The sequence below is a fragment of the Pararge aegeria genome, chromosome 4 (genome assembly GCF_905163445.1).
Source record: "Pararge aegeria chromosome 4, ilParAegt1.1, whole genome shotgun sequence".
Lineage (NCBI taxonomy): Eukaryota > Metazoa > Arthropoda > Insecta > Lepidoptera > Nymphalidae > Pararge > Pararge aegeria.
Window position 1 is genome coordinate 9,922,604 of NC_053183.1, and position 23,319 is coordinate 9,945,922.

General features: G+C 34.1%; 3 protein-coding genes across 5 annotated transcripts; 1 reads left to right on the plus strand and 2 right to left on the minus strand.

Annotated features, from left to right (window-relative positions):
• Window positions 1-384: 384 nt before the first annotated feature.
• Window positions 385-5,206, minus strand: LOC120623216 (transmembrane protein 43 homolog). Of its 3 annotated transcripts, none has more exons than XM_039889101.1 (8): window positions 4,852-5,206; window positions 4,027-4,131; window positions 3,470-3,696; window positions 2,885-3,078; window positions 2,526-2,701; window positions 1,664-1,892; window positions 1,472-1,589; window positions 385-878 (listed from the first exon to the last, which is right to left on the minus strand). In XM_039889101.1, exons 2-8 carry the CDS (start codon window positions 4,129-4,131, stop codon window positions 749-751), a joined length of 1,179 nt encoding a protein of 392 aa, XP_039745035.1. In that variant the 5' UTR covers window positions 4,852-5,206; the 3' UTR covers window positions 385-748. The 3 variants fall into 3 exon arrangements, with proteins under 3 accessions (XP_039745035.1, XP_039745037.1, XP_039745036.1); XM_039889103.1 differs by having other exon boundaries at window positions 1,472-1,577; window positions 4,852-5,204; XM_039889102.1 differs by lacking the exon at window positions 4,852-5,206 and adding an exon at window positions 4,237-4,571.
• A 639-nt stretch (window positions 5,207-5,845) lies between these two features.
• Window positions 5,846-13,271, plus strand: LOC120637813 (transcription termination factor 5, mitochondrial-like). Its single transcript, XM_039909836.1, has 8 exons — window positions 5,846-6,148; window positions 6,260-6,494; window positions 7,577-7,737; window positions 8,209-8,549; window positions 9,716-9,847; window positions 10,290-10,408; window positions 11,408-11,638; window positions 12,936-13,271. The coding sequence occupies exons 1-8, from the start codon at window positions 6,019-6,021 to the stop codon at window positions 13,198-13,200; spliced, it is 1,614 nt and encodes a 537-aa protein (XP_039765770.1). The 5' UTR covers window positions 5,846-6,018; the 3' UTR covers window positions 13,201-13,271.
• A 3,139-nt stretch (window positions 13,272-16,410) lies between these two features.
• Window positions 16,411-23,110, minus strand: LOC120637814 (retinal homeobox protein Rx3-like). The gene is made up of 3 exons (XM_039909837.1): window positions 22,337-23,110; window positions 17,699-17,822; window positions 16,411-17,583 (listed from the first exon to the last, which is right to left on the minus strand). Exons 1-3 carry the CDS (start codon window positions 22,690-22,692, stop codon window positions 16,933-16,935), a joined length of 1,131 nt encoding a protein of 376 aa, XP_039765771.1. The 5' UTR covers window positions 22,693-23,110; the 3' UTR covers window positions 16,411-16,932.
• Window positions 23,111-23,319: the final 209 nt, after the last annotated feature.

Below are 23,319 nucleotides of genomic sequence, written 5' to 3' on the forward strand. Positions count from 1 at the left end.
ATTATAACAGTATTATTTATATAGATATATTTACATGATACCTGTCCATAAGGGATCTATATTATAAGGTACTGTATGTAGTCACTATTTAGGCAAAAAAGAGATTTTAATTTGGCTAGGATTTAATTCAGAGCAGCATTCAGGAAGCTTTGTGATATCTTCGATTAATACATAAACTCATTAAAGAGTAGAAGTTCCCACTTGATTTACTCCTAGAATAGGCTGATGAAACCAGTTCTGTGAGAACTATATCCAATCCATCCTTATCCATCCTTAATCCAATGTAATCCTTTTAATGATAATACCATTAAAGACTAATTAGCATCTTTCAGTGTAACTTTCTGACTGTTATTGTTTATAAACATGGTAATGAAACAAATTAAATACTTTAAAGGATTTTACTGGTTATTTCTATAAAACCTACTCCCAATATTTCTTTGCTAAATAAACCAATCCAATATGCTTACTCACAAAATATCAAAAGATTAACAGTTATAACATACAATTATTGACTTATTCACTTATTTGTATGATAAAACTTTTAAAAACAAAGTATTCTGTTGTAAGCACATAAATACAAAATTCAATGAATCAATTACATGAGGTGTTGATAGACAATTATTGCATCCTCTGAATTGACAGAGGATGCAATAATTGCAGAGTGCACTATGACTGACACAAACCAATAGGTGTAAAAAGTTCATAAATTAATATTCAACAACCAGTTTGAGCAATTTCCACAGGCAGATCAGCGATCCTCCCAGCGAGTGTATCTTATTGAGTCTGGTGGGTCTCTAGACAAAAGTGTGGAGTAATGCAGTATAGGCAACACTACACCTCCAAGAACCATAACCCCGAAAGTTGGCTTATGGAACAACCTGCAAATATGAAAATAACTATAATATCTCAAACTGAACTCAATGAAATCAGAAAATTAGTATCATTTTAGAAAGGTCTTTTATTTATTTATGAATATGACACAGGTAGTTTTTCCCCAATGAAACGAAAGTTCATAAGTAATGTAACACAGGATGAGGTTAGTCTATAGTTACTGTGGCCTTGGCTCGCATAAAAAAAATCCCCGTGCCATTTTCAGTAACTAATATGTTGTTAACATTTTCGGTTTGAGGTTGATTATTTTTAATTAAAAATGTCCAGGTTACGTTGGAATGCCGAAAACTGTGGCTCTGACTAATAATTGATAAACGAATCGCAGGTGAAAAGCCTGGCATACAACTTCCATACAGAAAAAATGGTCAGTTATTTTCTGAGAACTTAAGTTTAGCCTGTGTTTTTTGAGTGTGATAAAAATTTAATATAAAATAATATATGCATTGATCTTTACACAATAGCATAATTTAACATACTTGTGGAAAATTTGTGTCTTATTGGTTACACTTATTCGGTTGTTATGGCTTGTTAATAGATACTAGGTTTTCTTGACATTGCATAAAATAATCTATTGTCTTACCATGGTATAGATATGATGAACATTGTGTATGAAAATGATAGAACCAAATTGATCCAAAGTCTTGTACACCTCCTTAAATTGCTTGAAATCCAGTGAAATTGCATAACTGTAAAAAATACTAACATTTATTGTACATACCAACTTTTAATAAAGATGAATTATCAAATTTGACAGTCTTGAGTTGCTACTTACATAGAGTCAGCCATTCAGGATGAAGTGTCATGGCAGATGCAAAAACTTGCACAAAACCCAGCATTCGGTATTTCCATGTATGTGTATTTACAACACTTTTTTCCACATCATATAACTGCTTGAGACTGTATGAGCCCTTTCTCATTAATGACAATGGGTCTGCTGTAGGAAATTTCTCTAGACTGTATGGTTGAAGAACACCTCTCTCAACTACACCAACTGCTGTGTACTGAAATTAAGTTTTCACTTAGCACAGGTTTCATGTATGTTGAAAAACTTAATATGATTAGTTATTTGGTTAAATAATAATTATTTGAGCATTTCAAAAACAACTAACCAGGTTTTGATATGGAAAGAGTGTTTTTGATGTTCAAAAAAAATACTAGTTTTTCGACATAGTATAAGTTTTCTGTAATGTAAACAAACCCATATAGGAGCATTCTTTAAAAGAAATACAATGTAGTGTAAAAAATACAAAGGAACTACTTTTTGAGTTTTGCAAAAAACAACAAATGGAAGCTACATATTTATACCTACTTTACAGAACATTCAGGGAAGAAATAAAAAATAGAAAGGGTAAGGTCCTTAAAACAGACTAATAGAACATAAACCAGCATTTTATAATGAGATCATCTCATCTTGAGATCTACTGAAAGGATTGTTTTATAGGGTTCCTTAGCGTTTGTGGTTTGAATATGTCTTGATTATAACAAAGTAATTGTTGGTAAAGTTAGCATGGTATGCAGGTTTATATAATATTTCCTATTTTAGGAGCAAATTTGGGAAAGAGGATACATTGTACACTAAAATAATAGTTCATTGTCAACATTTTAATACATAAGCCAGGCAAAATAAGACTTACAATGTCATCCTCTCGTCCCGCATAAGAGAAATGAATTCGAAGATCACCTATTTCATGTTCGAGTGCACTGTTTCCATGATAATAAAAGCCAGAGTGAAGTTTAATGTCACTCCGATCAGGTCTTGTGTCTGACCAGATTTCATAATAGTCGTTAACTTTCCTTTTTACATCTAACCCTAAAAAACATTAACAAACTATTGTACCAACTTTTACTACTAGTTCATGAGCTCTACTATGCTACTATTCTAATGATAAATTAGATATCCCTAAAAGTTTCTGGGTGCATAATTCTAATATGTACATTGTACATACTGTATTTTTGGTTCACAGCATCTAAATGAGTACTTTTGTTATCTTACCCAAATGCATCCATCCAATTTTAACATTATCTGCTATATGAGTTTCACTAAACATTGGCATGGATGCTGGATTATGGTGTCCTGGTCTGATGTAAAATAAGGATGACTCAACCACATGATCTCTCCAGTCTTTATGGTACCAATAAGTTTTCTGAGATTCTTCAGCTGGCTCACTCAAAAAATTTTCAGTTTCACTGAGTAAAAACAATTCATTAAATCACACAACTGTCAATAAATTTTATATATCTAACTATTACATCTGTGTTTCATAATATGGTTCTTTATAATGTTGCCGGAACTGTCTCTCTTCCAGGATACAAGTTATAAGTGTGTCAAAATTCATCAAGTTACCCAGGTTGAACAATAGTTACAAATAAATGAACAAATGGACACACCTTGTAATATTTGTATCAAATTGAATGATTTTAAAATCAAAATACAAAATTACCACACAAAATTAAACAAATGCTTTGTTATTTTTAAATTTAAATGATGCCATACATCATTTACATCACATGGTGATTGTAGCTTGTAAAAACACCTTTACTAAATATAAGGTTATATTAAAAAAGCAATATTGCTTACGTCGTTTCCTCTATCCATTGGTACATTTGCACTCTCTTTCTCAATTTCACAGCTTGTACATGAATGTTGTAATCAGGCTCAGAGATGGGTTCCAGGACTCTTAATGGGCCTACGATATGTACTACCCGGCCTTCATAGCGTTCTGCTTCATCTCCATTGTGCACATCTATACTCTCTGCTGCAGAAACCAGTTCTTCCAGAATTAGGTTGCCTCGTATGGTTTGACCCTGAAATGATTATACAACAATGGTCTATTATAGCTTATATTATGTGAATGACTTTGAATCCACATATATTTTGTAAAATGTACAATTTTCTTTAATTCCTGGACTCTAGAGATTTTTTAAAAATAAAAGCTGTTAAAAGGTATTTTATTTAAAATATGTAGATTTTAATGCCCTTAATTATTAATATAATATAAAAAAAACCAAGACTCATAATTCTTTCTAATCCCTCTTTAAGTTCAAAAGAAACTCTTTCCTAGTCTATACAAATACCCTTAAATAAGAACCTAATTTAGGTAATTTTAAATATTTTTTGAACTGAAACATTCTTACCTCAGACCATATCAAGAAGTAAGTAACCCCAGAAAATAAAATCAAGCTAAGAATTGTGGTAAGCCAAGTTTGTTTGAATTGGTTATAAACTGCTGTCCAATCCATCTGAAATAGTATTATTCATTTTTAAAAGTTATTTTTTAATGTACAATATAAATCTTAAATTTTATTTCAAAGAGGAATGATTAATTTGAACTGAAATTACTGAACCAATTTTAATCATTGTTTCATAATTGGAAAGCGGCTTTATTCAGAAATAACTTTAATCCATATTATATCCAGTATTAAAAAGAATTCAGTCGGTATTAAGTAAAGCAAGCCACAGGAAAAAACCCCACTGCTTCTTTCTTCACATGCTCTTACTTAATGGTACCTTTGCCATATGTAAACACCAAATATTACCCTTTAGTTGATTATAAATAAGCTACCATCACACAATTTTATGTCTAATACAATTTCAAAATAAAAAGGATCTTTTCAATCATCATTTTTAGGCATATTGTTAAAGGTACATAAAACATGCTCTTTACAGCATGTTATTTGAATACATAGTTTCAGAGGTATTGCAAAATTGAAATATTTAATTCATATTTAATCTAGTCTAAACTCAGAAGTAATAAGTTCACATCTATTAGTACTTATTTCTATAGTAATATCAATTATTATAATTATATGTTAGCACCCTTAGGTAATGTGGGTAAAACTATAGTGAACAGTTTACGATATTATTTTTAATAGAAAAACTTGCAAGAATGTTTCGGTTAATTAATTTTCCCATATTATATTGTATTTTAATAGTCCTGTTGAGTTCATTGTAACACCCACCTCACCGTTCAACCTATTAATTTGAAAGTTCGAGGAATCAAATAATAAATAAATCTGGCATTACAGCGGTTTATTACCCGCAACCCTCAAATTATTATATATCTTCATTTTACTAATTCATTCAAGTTAAATAAGTATTATTTTTTAAATGGTCACCAAAGAGCCGTGAATTGAAGCTGAAAGTCATAAACATACTAGGCGTATCTGAGCTGAAAATATCTATTTTAATCACATAACTAAAAACAATAAAGGTATTATCGCGATAATGACTGCCACTGACTGTGGCAAAATATAAAAAACGGGGGCGTTTTAGCAATAGTAGCTATTTATTTACTGGTCTGTATAATAAATTAATATTTATAAAGTGACCACAGGTTAATAATACAATCAACAGTGACAAATAAGCTTGCAGAAAAATATCGATTTGTATGTATCAGTATTTAATGTACGTTGTGTTGCTAATCGATATATCGTTGGCCAAGGTAACAGCCCGCAGTACATACGGATTGGTTTTCTATCGCACTGATTTATTGATCATTAGTTTCCACACTTGCATGACTGTTTGCATATCTGACTCGGTCACCGATACAAACGTAAAGTAAATAGTGAAATCAATTTGACTATCACGGCCTGAAAAAGATAGTAAAAAATGTATCGGTACGTTACACCTAATTTTTTTTTTATATTTGGTTGAGATTATTCACAGTAAAATTTCAAACTAAATAAATTAAACACACAATGTTTGAGCTAGTAGAGTTAGGTAGAGTAGCCAGTAAAAAAGGATTTTCATTGCCCCACATTGTAGTGCCTGTAAGTTGAAATGTATCCAATGATTATCACAAAGCTTAGGTAAATAAAAATGTCAATTAATCCTTTGAATTAATCTATATAACGGTATTGTCTTTTTCCGTCGAGTCCAGATCTTTGATCCGTCCCTGTGTGGTCTCTGTGGTTACCGGTGAGGTATGACAATTAAATTTGTCAATGCCTTTTCCAGATAGAGAGACAAAAAGTCTTATTTGACATTACAGATTCTGTAAATATTTGTAAACAAAGTTAGAGAATTCGTGAAAATTATGAATAATTTAAATTACCTAAGTTTTATATCACTATAATGTAGCTATGTGTAAATAAGTATATATATTTTAACAAATAACCTATAACACCATGAACCTAGTACGAGTTATCCAATCATTAAAAGTACCGGTTCACATTTGTATAGCTACAATTCTAATAAATCATAATCGTCAATATTGCCGTGGTGTTCCATTCTTAAGCCTCTATAGCACAGTGTTCGGTTTGTATTATTAATAGTATATAATTTATAGTAAACTTTATCTTTATCATTGTAGTAGTAAGTAAAGTCAAGAACTAACAAATCGTTCTGTACACTATAATATAATTTCAGGCGCTTTACCAGACAATATCTCATCACATCTACAAAGAAAGCACCCTAAAATTATAAGTCTAAGTGAGGAGAGCTTAAAATGTACTCTGCAGGTCTTAAGCAAATTTGCTATAAGTGCAGAAGATGCTTGCCTTGAACCACATATCTTCTGTATGAATCCAATATCAATGGATAACTATGGAGAAATTTTGAAAGAATGTGACTTTACCAGTATACTTCCTACACATATAATAAGGTATATTCATTTGATAATGTTAATTGCTGCAACAAATGGATTCTGATTCATTAAATTATTGAGTCTTAACCTAGTCCAATATTTAGATTATATGTAAAGAAATTATCTATAAGTCAAATTCCATAGATATTGAACATACTAAAGAATATTTTATATAATATACCTAAAGAATTTAAAGAATATTTTTATGTAGCTTTTCCCTGTTCCTATTTCTTTTGCATTAACTATGCATCAGCATTAACTATGCTTATAAATGTATGTGATGCTGTGTGAGTACCTTGCTCATAGACAGAAACTCCTCCTTACGCAAGGGTGCAATATTAGCATTTTGCATTATATCCTAAACTACATACAACTTTTTTGTAAGGTTAATATTGCATGCCTAATAATAACAATTGGCAAGGTTGCTTGGGTACACAAAAGCCTCTCAAAAGTCTTTTTTATACATTTTAAAAGGTGGTATTTTAATTTATATATAATTTAGCAGTGTTAAGAATCAATAAATGATAGAATGTAAAATTGGCAATCACTCTTCACTATTAATTTATTGTTGACATTAAATGTCTAATTGTGGCTTATCTATAAAATTAGGTAAGTATATGGCCCTCCAAATTTATTTAGATACTTAAAATACCAATATTTTTGAATTTCATAGTACTTACATCTGAAGTGATATGAAATTTCATTATATGTTCATTATGGATAGCATATAATGGAATTTTTTCATTATGGAAACTGTTATTTCAGACTAAAATCATGTTGATGCTCAAGTAATATAAAGCCTATCCTACATTCTGTATGTGATAAAATATTTAAAATCAGATTTCAGCAGTTTTAGTCCATTCATTACACACAAATATTTACAAACAAAAATCAAATCTCTGTTCCTTGTTACAATTATAAACACAAAGGTAAGTAAGCAAATTTTCACACCCTAAGTAAGAAACCCATCAACTTGATTTTTGGCATATGTTTGAGTTTTTACAGGATTTGTTAAAAACCATAATAAATACGGACAAATAACGTAAGCAAAATCTAGTAGATAATAATTTCAAAAAATACTCATATTATTTCTTTTTCAGATACCACACATTTGTCAAATCTAGAACAATTACACAATTAAAAAATAAAGGTCTGTTACGGGATAATGTCAATATGGAGGAAAAATTACATGAACATTTCCATGAGTGGCCAAAAGAGTGCCACCAATATAAGAATTTTCAAGACACCAATACAAATATTTGTACGTAGCAACATAATAATTATTGTGAATGATGTAAGAAAGTTCCATTAATGTTCCATAATATTGGGTAAGGCTAGGGACTGAATTTAATCCCCAGCTTGTACCTATAACTTTTCAGAGTTATGTGGGTTTAAAGCTTTTGATGAAATCTGTAAGCCTTTGTTATATAATGTACTCAAAGGTGTGTGAAGTGAAACAATCCTTGTCGAGTCATTGTGGTTAAGAACAGATAAAACCCTTCTGATTCTGAAAGGAGTCTGGTGTCCTACAGTGGGCCAGTAATGGGCACACCATGTTGTGTGTAGAATTTTATGACAGTGAACTGGTTATAAAACCTCAGTGATTCTATAGCCTTAATCTACATGGTCACAAAAAAGTCGCATGGTTTATGGTATGCTATTAGCTTTATAGCTCTTTTTTCACAGTTGCTATGTTACTTGGAAATGTATTAAGTCATCGGTTATTTTGCAGTAACTGTACGCATGAGTGTCTTAGAAAGATATTTACAATGGAAGTTGTGCATAACATCAGATGAATTTAGAAACTACTGTAAAAATTATCTTCCATTGAAACACAGACCAATGTGTGATATCAAAGAAGCATTAAATATTGCTGAGAATGATATAAAATTTAGTAAAGAAACTATAAGGAGTAATGGCTTCATCATATCATCAGATCCTGTGAACACAAAACTTATATTGGATAATGTTGATTCACTGGGTGGCATGGACATTAGAGACGTTATCCGAGCTGAACCAGCAATCCTGAAGAATAATTACCAAGCAGTTTTGGAAATAAAAAATTTGTTAACGGTAATACTTAATAATTAATGGTAATCTTGTTTAAATGGATCATGGACAATGGTAATCTCGCGATCTTATCATAATCTGGCAATGACGACAGATCACTCTGACATCGAGATTGCATATTGCATTGTATATTCATCATCATAAACTTCACATGGACCCATTACCGGTCCACTACAGGGCACGAGTCTCCTCCCACAATTAGAAGGGGTTAAGGCTGTCCACCACGCTGGCCCAGTGCGAATTTGTGGACTCCACATACCTTTGAGATCATTATGTAGATCTCTCAGGCACAGTACCTAACGAAATTTTCCTTCACTTTTATTTTTGATTACTTAAAACGCACATATATTAGAAAAGTTGGAGGTGATTATTACTTATTATTGATAACCACACCAGATAATAATCAAGAAGCAAATGGTGACGAGTATCATCTAAGGCCGCGTACGTATACGGTATTGTCGAGTGGAATGTGTAAGTTTCATATCCCTCTTTCTTATGATAGAAGGCCTGGATCCAGCAGTAGGACTATAATTAGGATAATTATGGTTATATTGATGATTATCTTAATCTATTCTCTATTAAAAGTTGCCTTATAGGAGAGTTTAAATTTAAACAGATTTTAGAATAAATTTCAATATATTTCACTTTGTTTACCTGAGAAATTTCCCTGATACTTAATTATTATCTATTGATTCATTTTATTTTACTTTTAGTTTACTACGGAAACATTACTTACTACAAATTCTATCCTGATTTCACTGAGGTTTATTTCTTAACAGAGAAAGCTTTAATTGTTTGTTATCAATCTTTTCTGAATTAATAAAATGATAAAATTTGCCATTAACATAAAAAAGTAATCTCTCTTTATCTTGAAATAAAACTAAAAAGTTGTTTAAACCTGAGTAGGTTGAAGTGAAGGCGGAAGTGAAGTATTAGGTACCATAGAAAGCGGCTTATCTTCAATTTGTCTAAAAATCTAGATATTTTTTCCGTAGACTGGGTACAGTGTCTTGTTATTAACCTGTACTCAATGGTTCGCAAATAAAAGCAATAGATTTTGACTATTATGAAATATTTCACTAATCCTACTGCCCTTGTAAAGCAGCGTGTGCTATTTGATATTTCCGATTTTATAATTTAGAAATTTAAATTAATTAAAAATGTTTCAGCAATACAACATTTCGGATGATGCTCAACAACATTGTCTCAGAGTGTATTGCATGCGACCGAAAACTGTTCGAGAACGTCTGGAACAGCTGTCCAACGTGAAGGAATATCAAATTCTATCAACAAATCCTCGAGTGAGTTCTTTTTACAAACTTATTACAGGGTAACGTTCTAAGGAAATTTATAAAAAAATCCTTTGCTACCCGTGCACGGCTTCAACAACCAACCGATTTTGGCGAAATTTTGCACGGGAGCGCTTGCATCCTGGAGATAGACACAGGTATCCTAGAAAAAAAAAACGATTACCACGGGATTTTTAATGTTGTAAATTCCTCTTCCGACCTAACTGATATTTACAGTCAGTTTAGGTTCTGTCTTTCAATTAATATAAAGTCGCCATTCTAGCACTTTGGGACCCCAATCGGTTCTCCGAGCTATGTAAAGCTCCGCCTTTACATAGCTCGGAGAACCGATTGGGGTCCTTATGCCACTTCAGCTTCGCGACTCGCTGAGTTATACTTATCAATAACTAAAAACACTAGAGTGAGTCCAAAACCAAAATCTGTTTTATTCCAGGTGCTTTACATGGTCGTGCACGAACGCAAGATGATGAATCGCCTAAACAAAATCAGAGCAGCTCAGAAACAGTGCTACAGTCTGAACAATTTAGTTTCATCGACAAAGTTATTTAACACGTGAGTATTGGAGCAATAATCCTTTTTTTATAGTAATTATTAACGTTCCTAACAGATGACCTACCTGATGGTAACTGGAAAACCATCGCCTATAAACACAGTAATACTTCACAGGGCATGCAAGGAGTACGTCCTACAACATGTCGCACTGTGTCCATCAATTAGAGGCTTAGGTGTTAAGCCTTATGTGCCTTTAATTACACCGGCATCCACGCTCTTCAGACCGGAACACGGCAGAAATAAGCTTGGCGATAGTACTTCCCTGGATGAGCTGTCACAAAAGCTCTAATACTAACATACAATAACTTACTTCTTGTGCAATAAGTTTGATAATACAGACCATGCAATAATTATATTATGTTTGCCAAATAGCTTCGTCATCTTGCCTCTGTCGAATGTCGCCATGTTCCTTTTTTTTCGAAGATAATCAAAGAGACAAAGAACACAACTCGTTCAGCCTGCCTCTTCCAAACTTATCTTAATATTGCATATCGTTAAATTGTCTTAAAAATTAAATACAACACAAACCTTATATTATTCTACTAGAATGTGTTAATATTGTATAGAAACAGACGTTACTTTGCGGAATTCCATGATATATTATGAAAATTAAGCTTAATTTGCTATAACTCCAAGAAAAGCAGAAATATCTGTATGTTGTAATTTATAATTTTTCAATCTTTATACTCCACACCAAACAGATCTTCGGCAATGTACCCTCTACTCACGTTTCGCTCCGAAACCGGAGCATCCTCAGGACCTGTTGACTTTACAATGAATAATTGTAAAATTATAAATTGCACCTCATCATTGCTTTCTAACGGGCATGATTGTCGTCAAACGCTGGCCTATCGTTAAAAAAAAAAAAATTACACCATACAGATTCTTAGGTGAGATTACAGTCAAGGGCCAAATCGTAGCGAAATAAAAAAAAATTGTTTTGATATACCTACTATTGCAAAGTTTCTTTAGTTACGGCGTAGCTCTGTTTTTTTACAGATATATAAACAGTTTTGGTGAAAAAGTTTGCAGCAAAGATATTGCCATATTAATAAGCACATCCCTTCAGGCGCAAGGAATAACTAATAATTTTGTTTTGGACAAACTCAGAAGGCACAAATACTATCTTCACGCCGCGTTAAACGTTATAGGAGAAAATATACATTTGTTAAAGAAACTGTTTGACGACGATGTAATATTTGAAAACTGCCAGATACTTTTATATCCTGTGTAAGTGCCTTATATTTATTTCAATATATATAGCTGTTGCCTCCGTTCTTCGTTTGCGTTTATCAGGATTTTTTACAAAACGTGGGAACCGTTTCTTAATTGTATGAAAGCCCTATGTTTTCTAGATTAGTCACCGAAATTCGCATTTAGGTTATTAATAATTATTAAAAATAACCAACGTTTTTTTGGATATCACCTTTTAAGGGTGGTAAAATATGGGATGAAAGTCCTTGCTGATTTTTTTTATTACGAAGTCTACAAACTTAAATTTAGAAAATAGATTTATTTTTAGGACGCATTTACGTTAGTTAAGAAAATATTTTATCTAAATCTACCTCTAAAGGCGTAAAACAGCAGTGGCGTGGATAGAGGGTATGCACAGGGTATGCAGATGATATAAAATGAAGAAAATTTCCAGTACGAGTTATAAATACTTAAGGGTAGGCTTTTTCATAACTCTTACAATGCCTATCCTTAGGATTTTTTAAAACTCTTACTGCCGATTATCTTCATTTTATATCATCTGCATATGCATCCCTGTGCATACCCTCTATGCACGCCACTGTAAAACAGAGGTTGGAAGTTTGTATGAAAGTCCTATGTTTTTTGATTAGATCCACCGAAATTTGCATTTATGCTATTAATTGTAAAACAATGATCTAAAAAGTCAAGGAAGCACGTACAACAGACGAAAAGTTTCAAATGCTGTAACCGGCCCAGTTAAAGTAGGATAAGAGAGGCATGACTTCAGATGGTAAAATTAGGACATCAGCTTACGAGATAAACTCATTGTTCGAAACCATCCATGTAACGTACCGTATAGCCGTAACCGTAACCGTATCTACCAAATAAACTATTTACGTGATCTTAAGAAAATTGAAATTTGGATGGACGGATGTTGCATGAGCATATATGTGTTATATATGAGAGATCATTTAAAGCTCCCGGGAAATCACAGATCATGTAAAGCTCCCGGGATATAAGGAATACCAACCAGACGATGTCGCGGGCATGCGCTTAAATCAGCCTGAGATGCACACTATCTATTAATAACCTTTTTTTATATTCCTTTTTTTTATTTCGGGGCAAATCAAAATTTCATCGCGGACCAAGTCGCGGGCAACTGCGGGCATATTTATGAGCTTTTAAAGTGAAATCATATATCATAATCATCCACCACAGCGGTGATAGCCAAATTTGTGGGACCAAGTTCATCCCCGGTACACACCATCTAGCTTTTCTGTTCTTAATCTGCGGTTGATTTCTATAGGTATAATGTATTTTTATGTTATTTCAGATTGGAATTAGAACGTTACGTTAACTTTTTTCTAAAAATCCGCAAAGGAGATACATCAGCGAAAGAAAACAGCAACATCGAAGTCGATAGTACCTACAATAACATTAACTGTCGAATACTTACAGACAGAGAGATATTAAGTCTGGTGTTATACGAAATCGAAAAGAAATATCATTTTAGTGGAGACGGAATATGGACCCGCTTCGACGGAGGCAAGAGTGATACGCCAAGTGTTAGCAAGAAATTAAAGCAGTTTGTTATATGAGTGTCTGGTAAATACTAGTAAAATATAGACTTTCTTGACAAACTTAATAAAACCAATTAAATCCAACTAAAGCCTTTGCATTACTGTAATGTTATGTTTGTTTTAACAAACCTTAAAAATATGGGAGCATTTAGTTGCATTATGTGACTTAATAAAATTGAGTTGAAAATTGCTACACAAAGTATCGCTAAACAGGATTTTTTTTTAAATCGATATTTTCAATACTATGAAGGCTCTCCACGCAAAACTGCCGATTTCAGGTCGTATTGTATTTATTATTTCTGTTAACATACTGATGTTATTTCATTAAAAATACCATCGTTTAGCAGAGAATATTTAAAAAATATCCATAGATATATTTATAAAATAAACATCGTCTGTATTTTCTTGCATTTTTTTTTTAAACTTCTTGATACAGCCAGTGGATGCAAGGCCAATGACAATGTGACTGTCGGTACAATTGAAGGAAGCTGAAACCCACTGAAAATTTCGGAGGAAATGTCTGCCTCTTGGAAAATGTATGACGTCCAAGATACAGACAGAAAGACCAAACGGAAAAAATGTATTTTTTTTAATTTATTGTACTGCCATGGATTCAAGTCCTTAAGGCCTAAACAAATATATATTTTGGCTTCGGTATAGATAGATAGAGGGCCCTGTAATTTTTTTTCACAAAACAGCATTCCTAAAAAGGTTGTCTGTAAGAGACCGCTTTAGTGATAAGACCGCCTTTGGACGCCCTATTTTCTATTCTAAGTTTCTTCTGAATATGTGTTTATTTTGTATAAAATATGTGTGTGCAATAAAGTTTTCAAACAAACAAACAGCCGCGGACTATGTGACCTAAAAAATCTCATCATGCACTTACCGCTAGATTGCTTTCTCTAGATGACCTCTGTATGGCTATCATTACTCTATGGTAAAAAAGGCTTATAAAGGCTTATAGTGGATTGTACTTTCAAACAGTTTGAATTTGTTCCTGAAATCATGGCACCACGTTTATTAAAACCTCAGTCATTTTATCGGGCACAAAAATGCAACTGTAAAACAAAGTAACTTTAGTAGGTACAAGTGAAATATAACGAAAAAAGGTTTGGGTTGCATAAAACTTTTAGTAAATGCATAGACTTATATCAATAATCAGTCAATCTCGATTTAAATTTATGTTAAAGGAGAAGTGTAAATAAAACATGTTATTAAGCACATAGTAATTATTATTATTATCCTCAGAAATATCCATTAAATTCTATCTTATTGCTTTTAAAAACTTAATTTACAAGTTGTCATGCGTTGTCTATAAAATAACTTACGTGTCTAGTAAAAAAAGCAAAATTAAATACATTTCCACTGTAGTGTTATGAGTTACCCTGCAGTTGTAAATCTTTTTAATTTTAAATTTCGCAAGTCGCAAAACAATAGTGCGAGATCTTAGACAAGCTTACATTTTATTATATTTTGAAATTATCTTTGGTTTCTCTATGGTATTTATTAACTCATTCAAATTAATATTGGCGGAGGAGCATATTCTTCGCTATAAAGTTGGTAGTCTTTTTTCAAAGGTTCTAATAATAACGAAACAAAACAATCAATTGCCTTGTAATTTAAATGAGATAGATAACAAAATGCAAAATATTATCCTAAAAAGTAGGTATATCTACGTAAATTTAAATTTATGTAACGTATAACTAAATTTTCTAATATAATCTATTAGCAATACACCTAAACATTGCAAAAAATATATTCCACCTTAACTAAATATTTGGCACATAATTCACTTCGATATTATCCTTATCTTTTATAATTACAAAATGCATTTATAATTTAACAAGCGATGCGATGCGGTACGGTGCCTAGAACAGAAGTTATAAAAGATGTGTTCATAATTGAAAACATTATTATATTTTATTAATAAAAGAACATAGGCATATGAGTGTCTCAGGAACTAATATAGTGTTTTAGTATTTCAAATCTTAGTTCCTTGGACACTCGTGTTAAAGCTTCACAACTTACAGCGCTAAAATGGCGTCAATGAATTGTCGACATAAACAAAGGGACGTGACGGGAAAGTGATTATACTACTTTTTATTCGTATAATTTCTTCCTTTCTATAGGTTGGCATATCATGTCATCGAAATATCGGTGCTAACTATTGGCCTTGGCCTAATAAGAAGGTCTCATCATGACGCAGACGGTTATGCTTGGAGTTTCTATTCGGGATCAAATAAGAAGATCGGTAGAGGAACAGGGTTACTGAAATAGCTCAGCTAGTTGGAAATAAAGGTAGCAATCAGAGCGAAAGGCTGAGTGAGTCTGTGTCCCAAGGTGCTGAGGTGTTCTCTGCGTTCTTTTCCACTGGTTTTTATGCCATATAGATGTTATCACCATACTATCTACCTATGGGTAGGGCGAGGCTTATGTGGACATTGGTCAGGTTAAATTGTTGAGATGGCCCAAAACCATATGGGATATTTATTGATAAATTTATTGAAAAAACTGTCATTATCAGTTTATCTGAATTATATAACGTATGCTACATGAGATTTTCATTTTAGGCTGGGATAGCATGATGGTTGGACCTTTAGCTATTTATCATAGTATATATCTTCCTTACTGTATTATATGTACAACATTTACTATTTATTATTTAATATATAAATAGGTACATACCTACTATTATTTTAGTGATGATAACGTATACAATATATTTAAATAATTAATAAGTATTTTAATACTAAAGTCATAAGTAGAACAACCTATTCCCAATCGAGTTAAACCCGGAATACCAAAGCATTAACAGATTATACTTAACCACTAAGCTATAATACAATAAGGCACGAGGAATGCACGAGTATAAAACTGTACTTAACAATGTTGCTTATTTCGTTGTATAATAACGTACTCGTCAAAAGTAGTCCCACATTTAACAGTAAACATTGAAAATGAATGGCACTACTTTTCGGACTTGCCAGTGACACCTGTGATGTAGACCAGCATATGTTCAACAGGGAATCACCCTGTAAATATATTTAATCAAAAAAGCATATTTATTTTTCCATACAATCGAAAAGACAGTAGTCACATGATTTTAATTTTGAATGTGACATAATGGCTGCATCTGATTTCCTTCAGTGAAAACTATGGCAGTGGTTTACTCAAAAACTATTAGGTTTTCGGTTTCACAGATAAGTCTCTGAGACATTACATAATGTACCTCTAAAGCCTGTGAAATATTATTTCGGCTTTCATTTACACTTTGTACAGCCTGATCCCGGAATCGAATCTTGCCATCCGTAATCAAACATACTAACCACAAGACAAACTAGGCAGTTTGTCTGCTTCCTACTTTCCTATCGTAACACACTCTTACCACGATTTCTTGTGCTATATCAATTAAACTTCCGTAATTTTCTCCAAACGATAGGTTTGCCATAATTTAAAATAACGCCAGCTAGTTCACAGATAATTAATTGGTTATTAGCATTGTACAACGAAATTGGCACCGATATCTTCTAACTTACACATTAATAGATATTATATTGTAATCTAATCAGCATTAACAACTTATCCAGTTAAATCTTAAAATTAAGTTTACTTCTAACGTAGGCAGGTAGGTACATACCTTAAACACACCTTTTTAACTAAGTAAAAAAATCATTACACTAGCTCTTACCGGATATAATACTCCTTTTCGAAATTGATCTAATCATTAGGATAATTTCGAAAAGGAGTATTTCAATTCAAAAAAGGGGGCAGTGAAGTGTACGGTTGACCGGGACTGGGCTCCATTTTCACTACTACCGGCTGGGATAGGTCGGAATGACGGTCGATTTCATAGTGCTTCTCGTGGGTGACCATGCCACATTTTTCATAATCGTCAGGTGGCGCGGCGTAACGTGGGGGCTCCTCTTGTAACGCACATGCCGAATATTTATCCTCATGGTCGTGGGTTCGATATTCCAACTTTTCGTCATGCCCGTGCGTTTCCATGTGTGGCGAGTGAGCAGCTATCATGGGATAATCTCTTACTCCAAGTGGAGGCGGACTGCCTTCACCGTATTCATAAGAGTGTCGAGGAGCAAACATTTGCCCGTCGTGTCCATTGAGTACGGTAGTGTAAGAATAGGCCGGTTGAGTATTAAATCCAGGATAACCGCTGCTCCCCGAAGAAAGCAGGTGATGAGAAGAGAGCTCGTACGAATGTTGGTACGACCAAGAATCCGCAGGTGCCGCTAAACCGTTTTGAGGAAACGTAGGTAAGTTGCCTCCGATGCCGGAAAAACCGCCACTTAGTGTGGTAGAACTTGGTGAACTGGACCCGATGTAGCCAGTCTTGCGAGGAGGTTCGCGTTTGCGCCATTTCGCTCTTCTGTTTTGGAACCATACCTGTTAAAACAGTAACATTTAGCGATATTGTTAACACATCTGCCGAATTCGGCAAATGGAGAGGCGAAGTAGAAGCGCTAAACAAATTTCTAACTGCATATAGGTAGGTACTGACCTGAACTCGTGATTCAGAGAGATTCAACTTCAGAGCTAGTTCTTCTCTGGCAAACACATCAGGATATGGAGCACGTTCAAACGCCCTTTCAAGCTCTTCTAACTGGTAAGCTGTGAATGTTGTTCTGCGGACAAAAATAAATACTTACAATTGGAAAACGTATAAACGTTATAATAAGTAAGTACCTACCTACTTATAATGAATGGACATGTGTTACCACTAGCTACTTAAACTATCTCTAATTTTGCAATTATAACAATTTCCATAATAAAAACAAGGCAAATTTACTCTCGGTGACCAGAAGCTCTGACGGGTTTATTAAAGCTCTTTAGAGAAAACACGCCAAGTCTCTACGTACCTACCTACGTCATTTAAATAAACAAAATTGAGATCGGGGTTTTAATTACAAATTCAGGGATAAATTTACTCTTATCATCATGCGGTGCATCCACCATCTGACGCGTGCAATATGGCTGCGGGCGCACGCGCAGAAATTGATTGAGCGTGAAACTAAATTCACCCCCGTTGCGCGTGACCACCTCTAATTGTGTCCCAATTGACAGCACTTGTATTTTATAGTGGAGTAATATTAATAGTAAACATATTAAAATAATATAAAAGCTTTTAAAAATGTGATTTCACGACTAAGTAGGTATTAATAAGTACTCAGGTCATTCGTTTTTAGGTTACGTTTTCATTTGACAAGAAATTGATTGCGTACTTTGACTTTGCTTCGATTTTACTTCGTGCGAGTAGTAAGTCAAAATTGTATAAAGACATTAAATAGTCAATAGTGTTTTTTCTTTCAGCTGTTAAATGGCTTTTAAAAATTTTTCCCATCCGCTATATCGAACTAATACATACATTTTTAAATAAACCATATAATACCAAAGCGTTTAATATACAAAAAAAAAGGTGAATAATCATAATATATTTTGCAATAAAAATACTACATGTTTCTTAACTAAGTACTTCCACTGAAGAAAATAAGATCCTACCGGATATCAAGATAAAGCAATTGACTCCCTGTGGTTATACGGGTAATTAACTGCTATGTCGCGTTTCGTACTCAATAGCTAAGGCGCCTGCATCAAGTGTTTTGTTACTGCATCCATATTCACGGAAGGGTGATATTAATTTCTGATAACAATTATTGTGAAATGGCGGGGTGCCAAAGTATAAAATTCGAGTGGGTATCCGCTATAGGGAATATTTAAGAATAATCTGTTCGACGCGACTACGGCATGAATTACTTATTAGATCTTATTTCTCGTAGTTCTATACGCGAATAATGTTACACTCCGTAACTTAAATCGCAATCATTAAAATTAAAACAGACAGTAACTAAGTACGTAAAATACAATCAAACCACGTATTACAACACACCTTTTAAATGCCGAATTTTATGCCGATCTTGAACTTCTGACTTAGAACAGTCAGGGTGTGAGTGTGACTCACTTATCGAGAAGCGAACTCCTAATTAACTAAAAAAAACTATATTATAGAAATCTATTAAATAACATAAAAAACTTCCAAACTGAATTGACACTAAAACTTATAAGAAAGGATAACTTTTACTATTGCACTCTTTTTTATCGCAATAAATTAACTACCTATCATTTTAATAACTGCAGTGTGGTGGAATGTATGGTGATGGAATGTAGTATATACCATATGTCGCTTATCGCGTTTTAAAAATCATCGCATTAGTTATGCAATGGGGAGAATAAAGTGCCATATTTATAGAGCAAATATCTTTAGGTAGGTCGCTCTATTTTAGAAACTTTTACAATATCATGTTATGTGGGGTTCAATAATGGAGCTCATTCATTTTCATTCGACATTTGATACGTTGTCTGTGTTGTTAAGGACTTGTGCTTGAAGTAGTGAATAATAATGCTAGAAGCGGGTAACGCAATGGAAGCGTGCTGGGACCATAGCCTGTTGTAAATAATACTGCTGGTGATATATATACTTATATGTGATATATATATGTAGTTCAGAACACCAAAAGTTGCATAAAAATCATCATCTATTTATTGTTGGCTAGTATTTATTTATTACTATTAATTACATAAGTACGTACTTATTCTACACTTCATACACGTACCTATCATAACGGGATATATATCAACATTACTTATATACCTTTATGGTTAATATTAAATGGATCTTAAAAAACAAGTTGAGTTACTATAAACAATGTCTTTGCTAGTCGGTTGACAGCACTATTTAATTCAGATTCTTCGCTTTGCAAACTTGAGAGAATAAAGAAGGAATGGAAGTAGTTGTTGACAATTATTGAAAAACTATGTGGTGCTAATAAAGTCCTTTCTTCTGAAACCTTACTTTTAATCTAATTTGTTTTGCTAGCAAGTTAAACAAGTGCTATTTATACTGTTCTTACTTTAAGTCGATAACTTTAATGTATAATAGAGAGTAGAGTATGAAGAGAATCAGTTGTGACAGAAATTCAAAGTTGCACAATAAGATTTATTGTTTTTAATCTTGGTTACTCGCAATATTATATATAATAATTCTTTGAATGTTTCCAAGGTGCTGGAATGGTAACCCGCCCAGGTACAGCGTTGGTCTGGGTGTACATCACAGCTGTTTGTGTGAGCCGCTGGAAACAAGCAGCTCAGGACTGGATTTTGGAACTCCCTACAAAAGACCTATGTCCAGCAGTGGACTTCAACCGTTTGAAGTGATGATGATGATGATGATAAAAGTTATAATCGGCCTATTAATTTTCCACCTCTGGGCACAGGTCCCTTCTCTCTTAGAAGAGAAAGTTTTAGAGCATAAACTGCTACAAATATGAGTTGGGAGGCCCTTTAACAATTATTATCGCATGTAAGTGATAACCCGGACTGACGACTTAACGTGCTCTGCGAGGCACAGGATGGACACCACCTATTGCCTAACTCTGGGTCCCTAATGAAAATTTTGAATAGAAAAAACATGTAGGTACCTAAGTATAGACACGATGACTAATTTTTAAAAACCGCCCTTTGTTGCTAGGAAGTATCTACTATATTTAAAATATATCTTACTATTGCAGAAATTAAAGGTAAAATGATAAAAATATATTTTTTTTAAAATATTTCCCGTGAAAACGCTCGACGGGATCGATGGCCTTACTCGTGACGTTATAGGTAAATTAGACCTTATTAATATAAAATAAATAACATTATTGATTCAAAAAACTTAGAAAATGATTGCTCGAAATCACAAAATCCTTGATATGTGCAGAGAATTTTGAAGTTCAATCGTAACGAAATTATGTTTATACAACGTATAAATGAAAACCGAAATAATACTTCACATACACACATAGTACACTATGTACTGTCTCTGAGAATTATCTGTGAAACTGAAAACCTAATATTTTTTGAGTAAACCATAGCCATAATTTTTAATGAAAGAAATCAGATACAGCCTTAACATCACATGCAAAATTAAAATCATGTAACTCCTGCCTAAATAGCTACGCGTCGCTCATTGTAGGTACTATGCGCGTATTGGTAATCTACCTTCGATAAGGGTTGTCACAAGTAAACAAATGTTTTGAATTCGTTTGTATGGCAAAATAAATATGCTTCTTATGAAATATACTTATGCATCCTTCAATATTATTTCGTAATTTTGTGTCACGTTGTATAGACGTGACGTCATAATTTTGAATTCGGCGTTTCACCTGTCATGGCGGATCGCTAGATTTACAGTTTTCGTTATTTAAAATAAATCCCGTAAAAATACCTTTTTTTCATACATGAATAATATGTATGTACATATACATTTTGATGAATACAATATTTTAGCGATTCTTTGTAACTGTCATCACGCCGATTCTTGTTACAATCTGGGAATCGAACCCAAAACAATGTGATCCATAGATGAACATGATCACTAGATCAACGAGGCTGCCATAAAAGGTAAACGTTATCGCTAAATCCGTAACCTTTCAAAGCTACGCAAGTAAGCTCTACAAGTATATTAACGTAGCAATTTGGGCTACACCAAGAAAGCTGTAGCGGTCTGCATCTTCGTAGCAAATTACGCGTAGACAATTTATAACAGTCACATGTTAATTTAAATTAAATTATGTAATCAAATTACATTATTTTGTTTCACGAATTTATAGATATTTCTAGAAAAATATTATTTAGGAAATGATGATTGAAAACTTTTATTTCCGTATTTACACATAAAAAAATTCTAACTAAAGGATTCGTATTTTTTACTTAATGCTTTGTACTTTTCATTCAACTGATATTTTAATAAAGAGTCATCCTGGTTTAGAGTAACACAAGCAATGCAAATGTTATATATTATAAATTTCATATATATTTATCTAAAATAATTAAGTTAGCAGGCTAGTTGCAGGTAGTCACTGCACAAAAGTGACAAAAGCCTTGTATTATGAAATACACTGCAAGACCGAGTTCAAACGTAAATTTCTAATGTTAGTTATCTCTTTATTTTTTTAAATTCTTACCTTGCAACCCAAATTGGAAACCAGTTCTTTACAAAAGGTATTGATTTAAGTTAAGATTTAATAAATCAAGACAATATAATTGAATTCATAAGTATTGAATTATAAAGTAACATTTGAAAGTATTAAGTTAAACTCACCTCGTTTTCTTTTTCTTAATTCCATTGTTGTCACCTTTCTTCTTATCACTCTTCTTCGAGGAGGTGGTAGTGGTGGTCGGGGGCGGGTGTTGCGGCGGGTGTTGGGCAGAGTGCGGCGGCGCGGCGTCTACGGGCTGTAGCAGCAGCGGTTCGTCCTTCCGCTTGTCCGGCGCGAACACGGGCAGCTCGTCACGGTACTGCAGCTCTCCGCTCGCACCTACCACCACCTGCACCTGCCTCTCCTTGCCGAACTCCCCGAACATGTGCTCCTCGAAGGTCGGCTGCTCCATGCCGCCGCCGCCCTCGAAGGAGCACTCGTACCGTGGGCCAGCGCCGGCGTCCCCGCACACGTACATGTAGCCGGCGGCAGCGGGCGGGTGTGCACCCGCTACCTCCGCGCCCACCTCGCTCGGCTCCGTCGCGGCCGCTACCTGCCGCTCCTTCCGCCCTCGGGCTGCGCGAGCCCGTCTTACAATCGAATTATCGACTCCGATATTAAACAATTGAAGCTCATTTAGTCAAGCGCGCGGGATCGACGTTCGCGCCGTTCGTTTCGTCGTCTCCGTCCCGGTTAAATGGCTTTAATCAACTTTAACGAACTAACCGAATTTGCTCTACGGTTGGTCAATTTATATTACCATAATACGATGCTCCGAGGAGAGCTCGAGCCAATGAGTGTACTGACCGAGCTCGGCAAGCGTGCGGCAGGGAATGCTATTTTATTACATCGTCGATGAGCCGAAGTGAGATATTAGATCGGGCGAGGCGGGCGCATAGGACGATAGTACAGCGAGGAGAGAGAGCCAATGGCGTGGCTTGACAGCCACTCCCCCTGCTGAGGTCCGTCGCAAGCCCCTTGCGTTCGGCTGCGGGTACCGGCGCGCCGCGTCTCGCGGACACACACACCATGCGGGATTCCCACAAAATCACCCGAGATGTTTGTTTTCATGGCATTGTGGGGTGCGAACGCCCACATCATTATT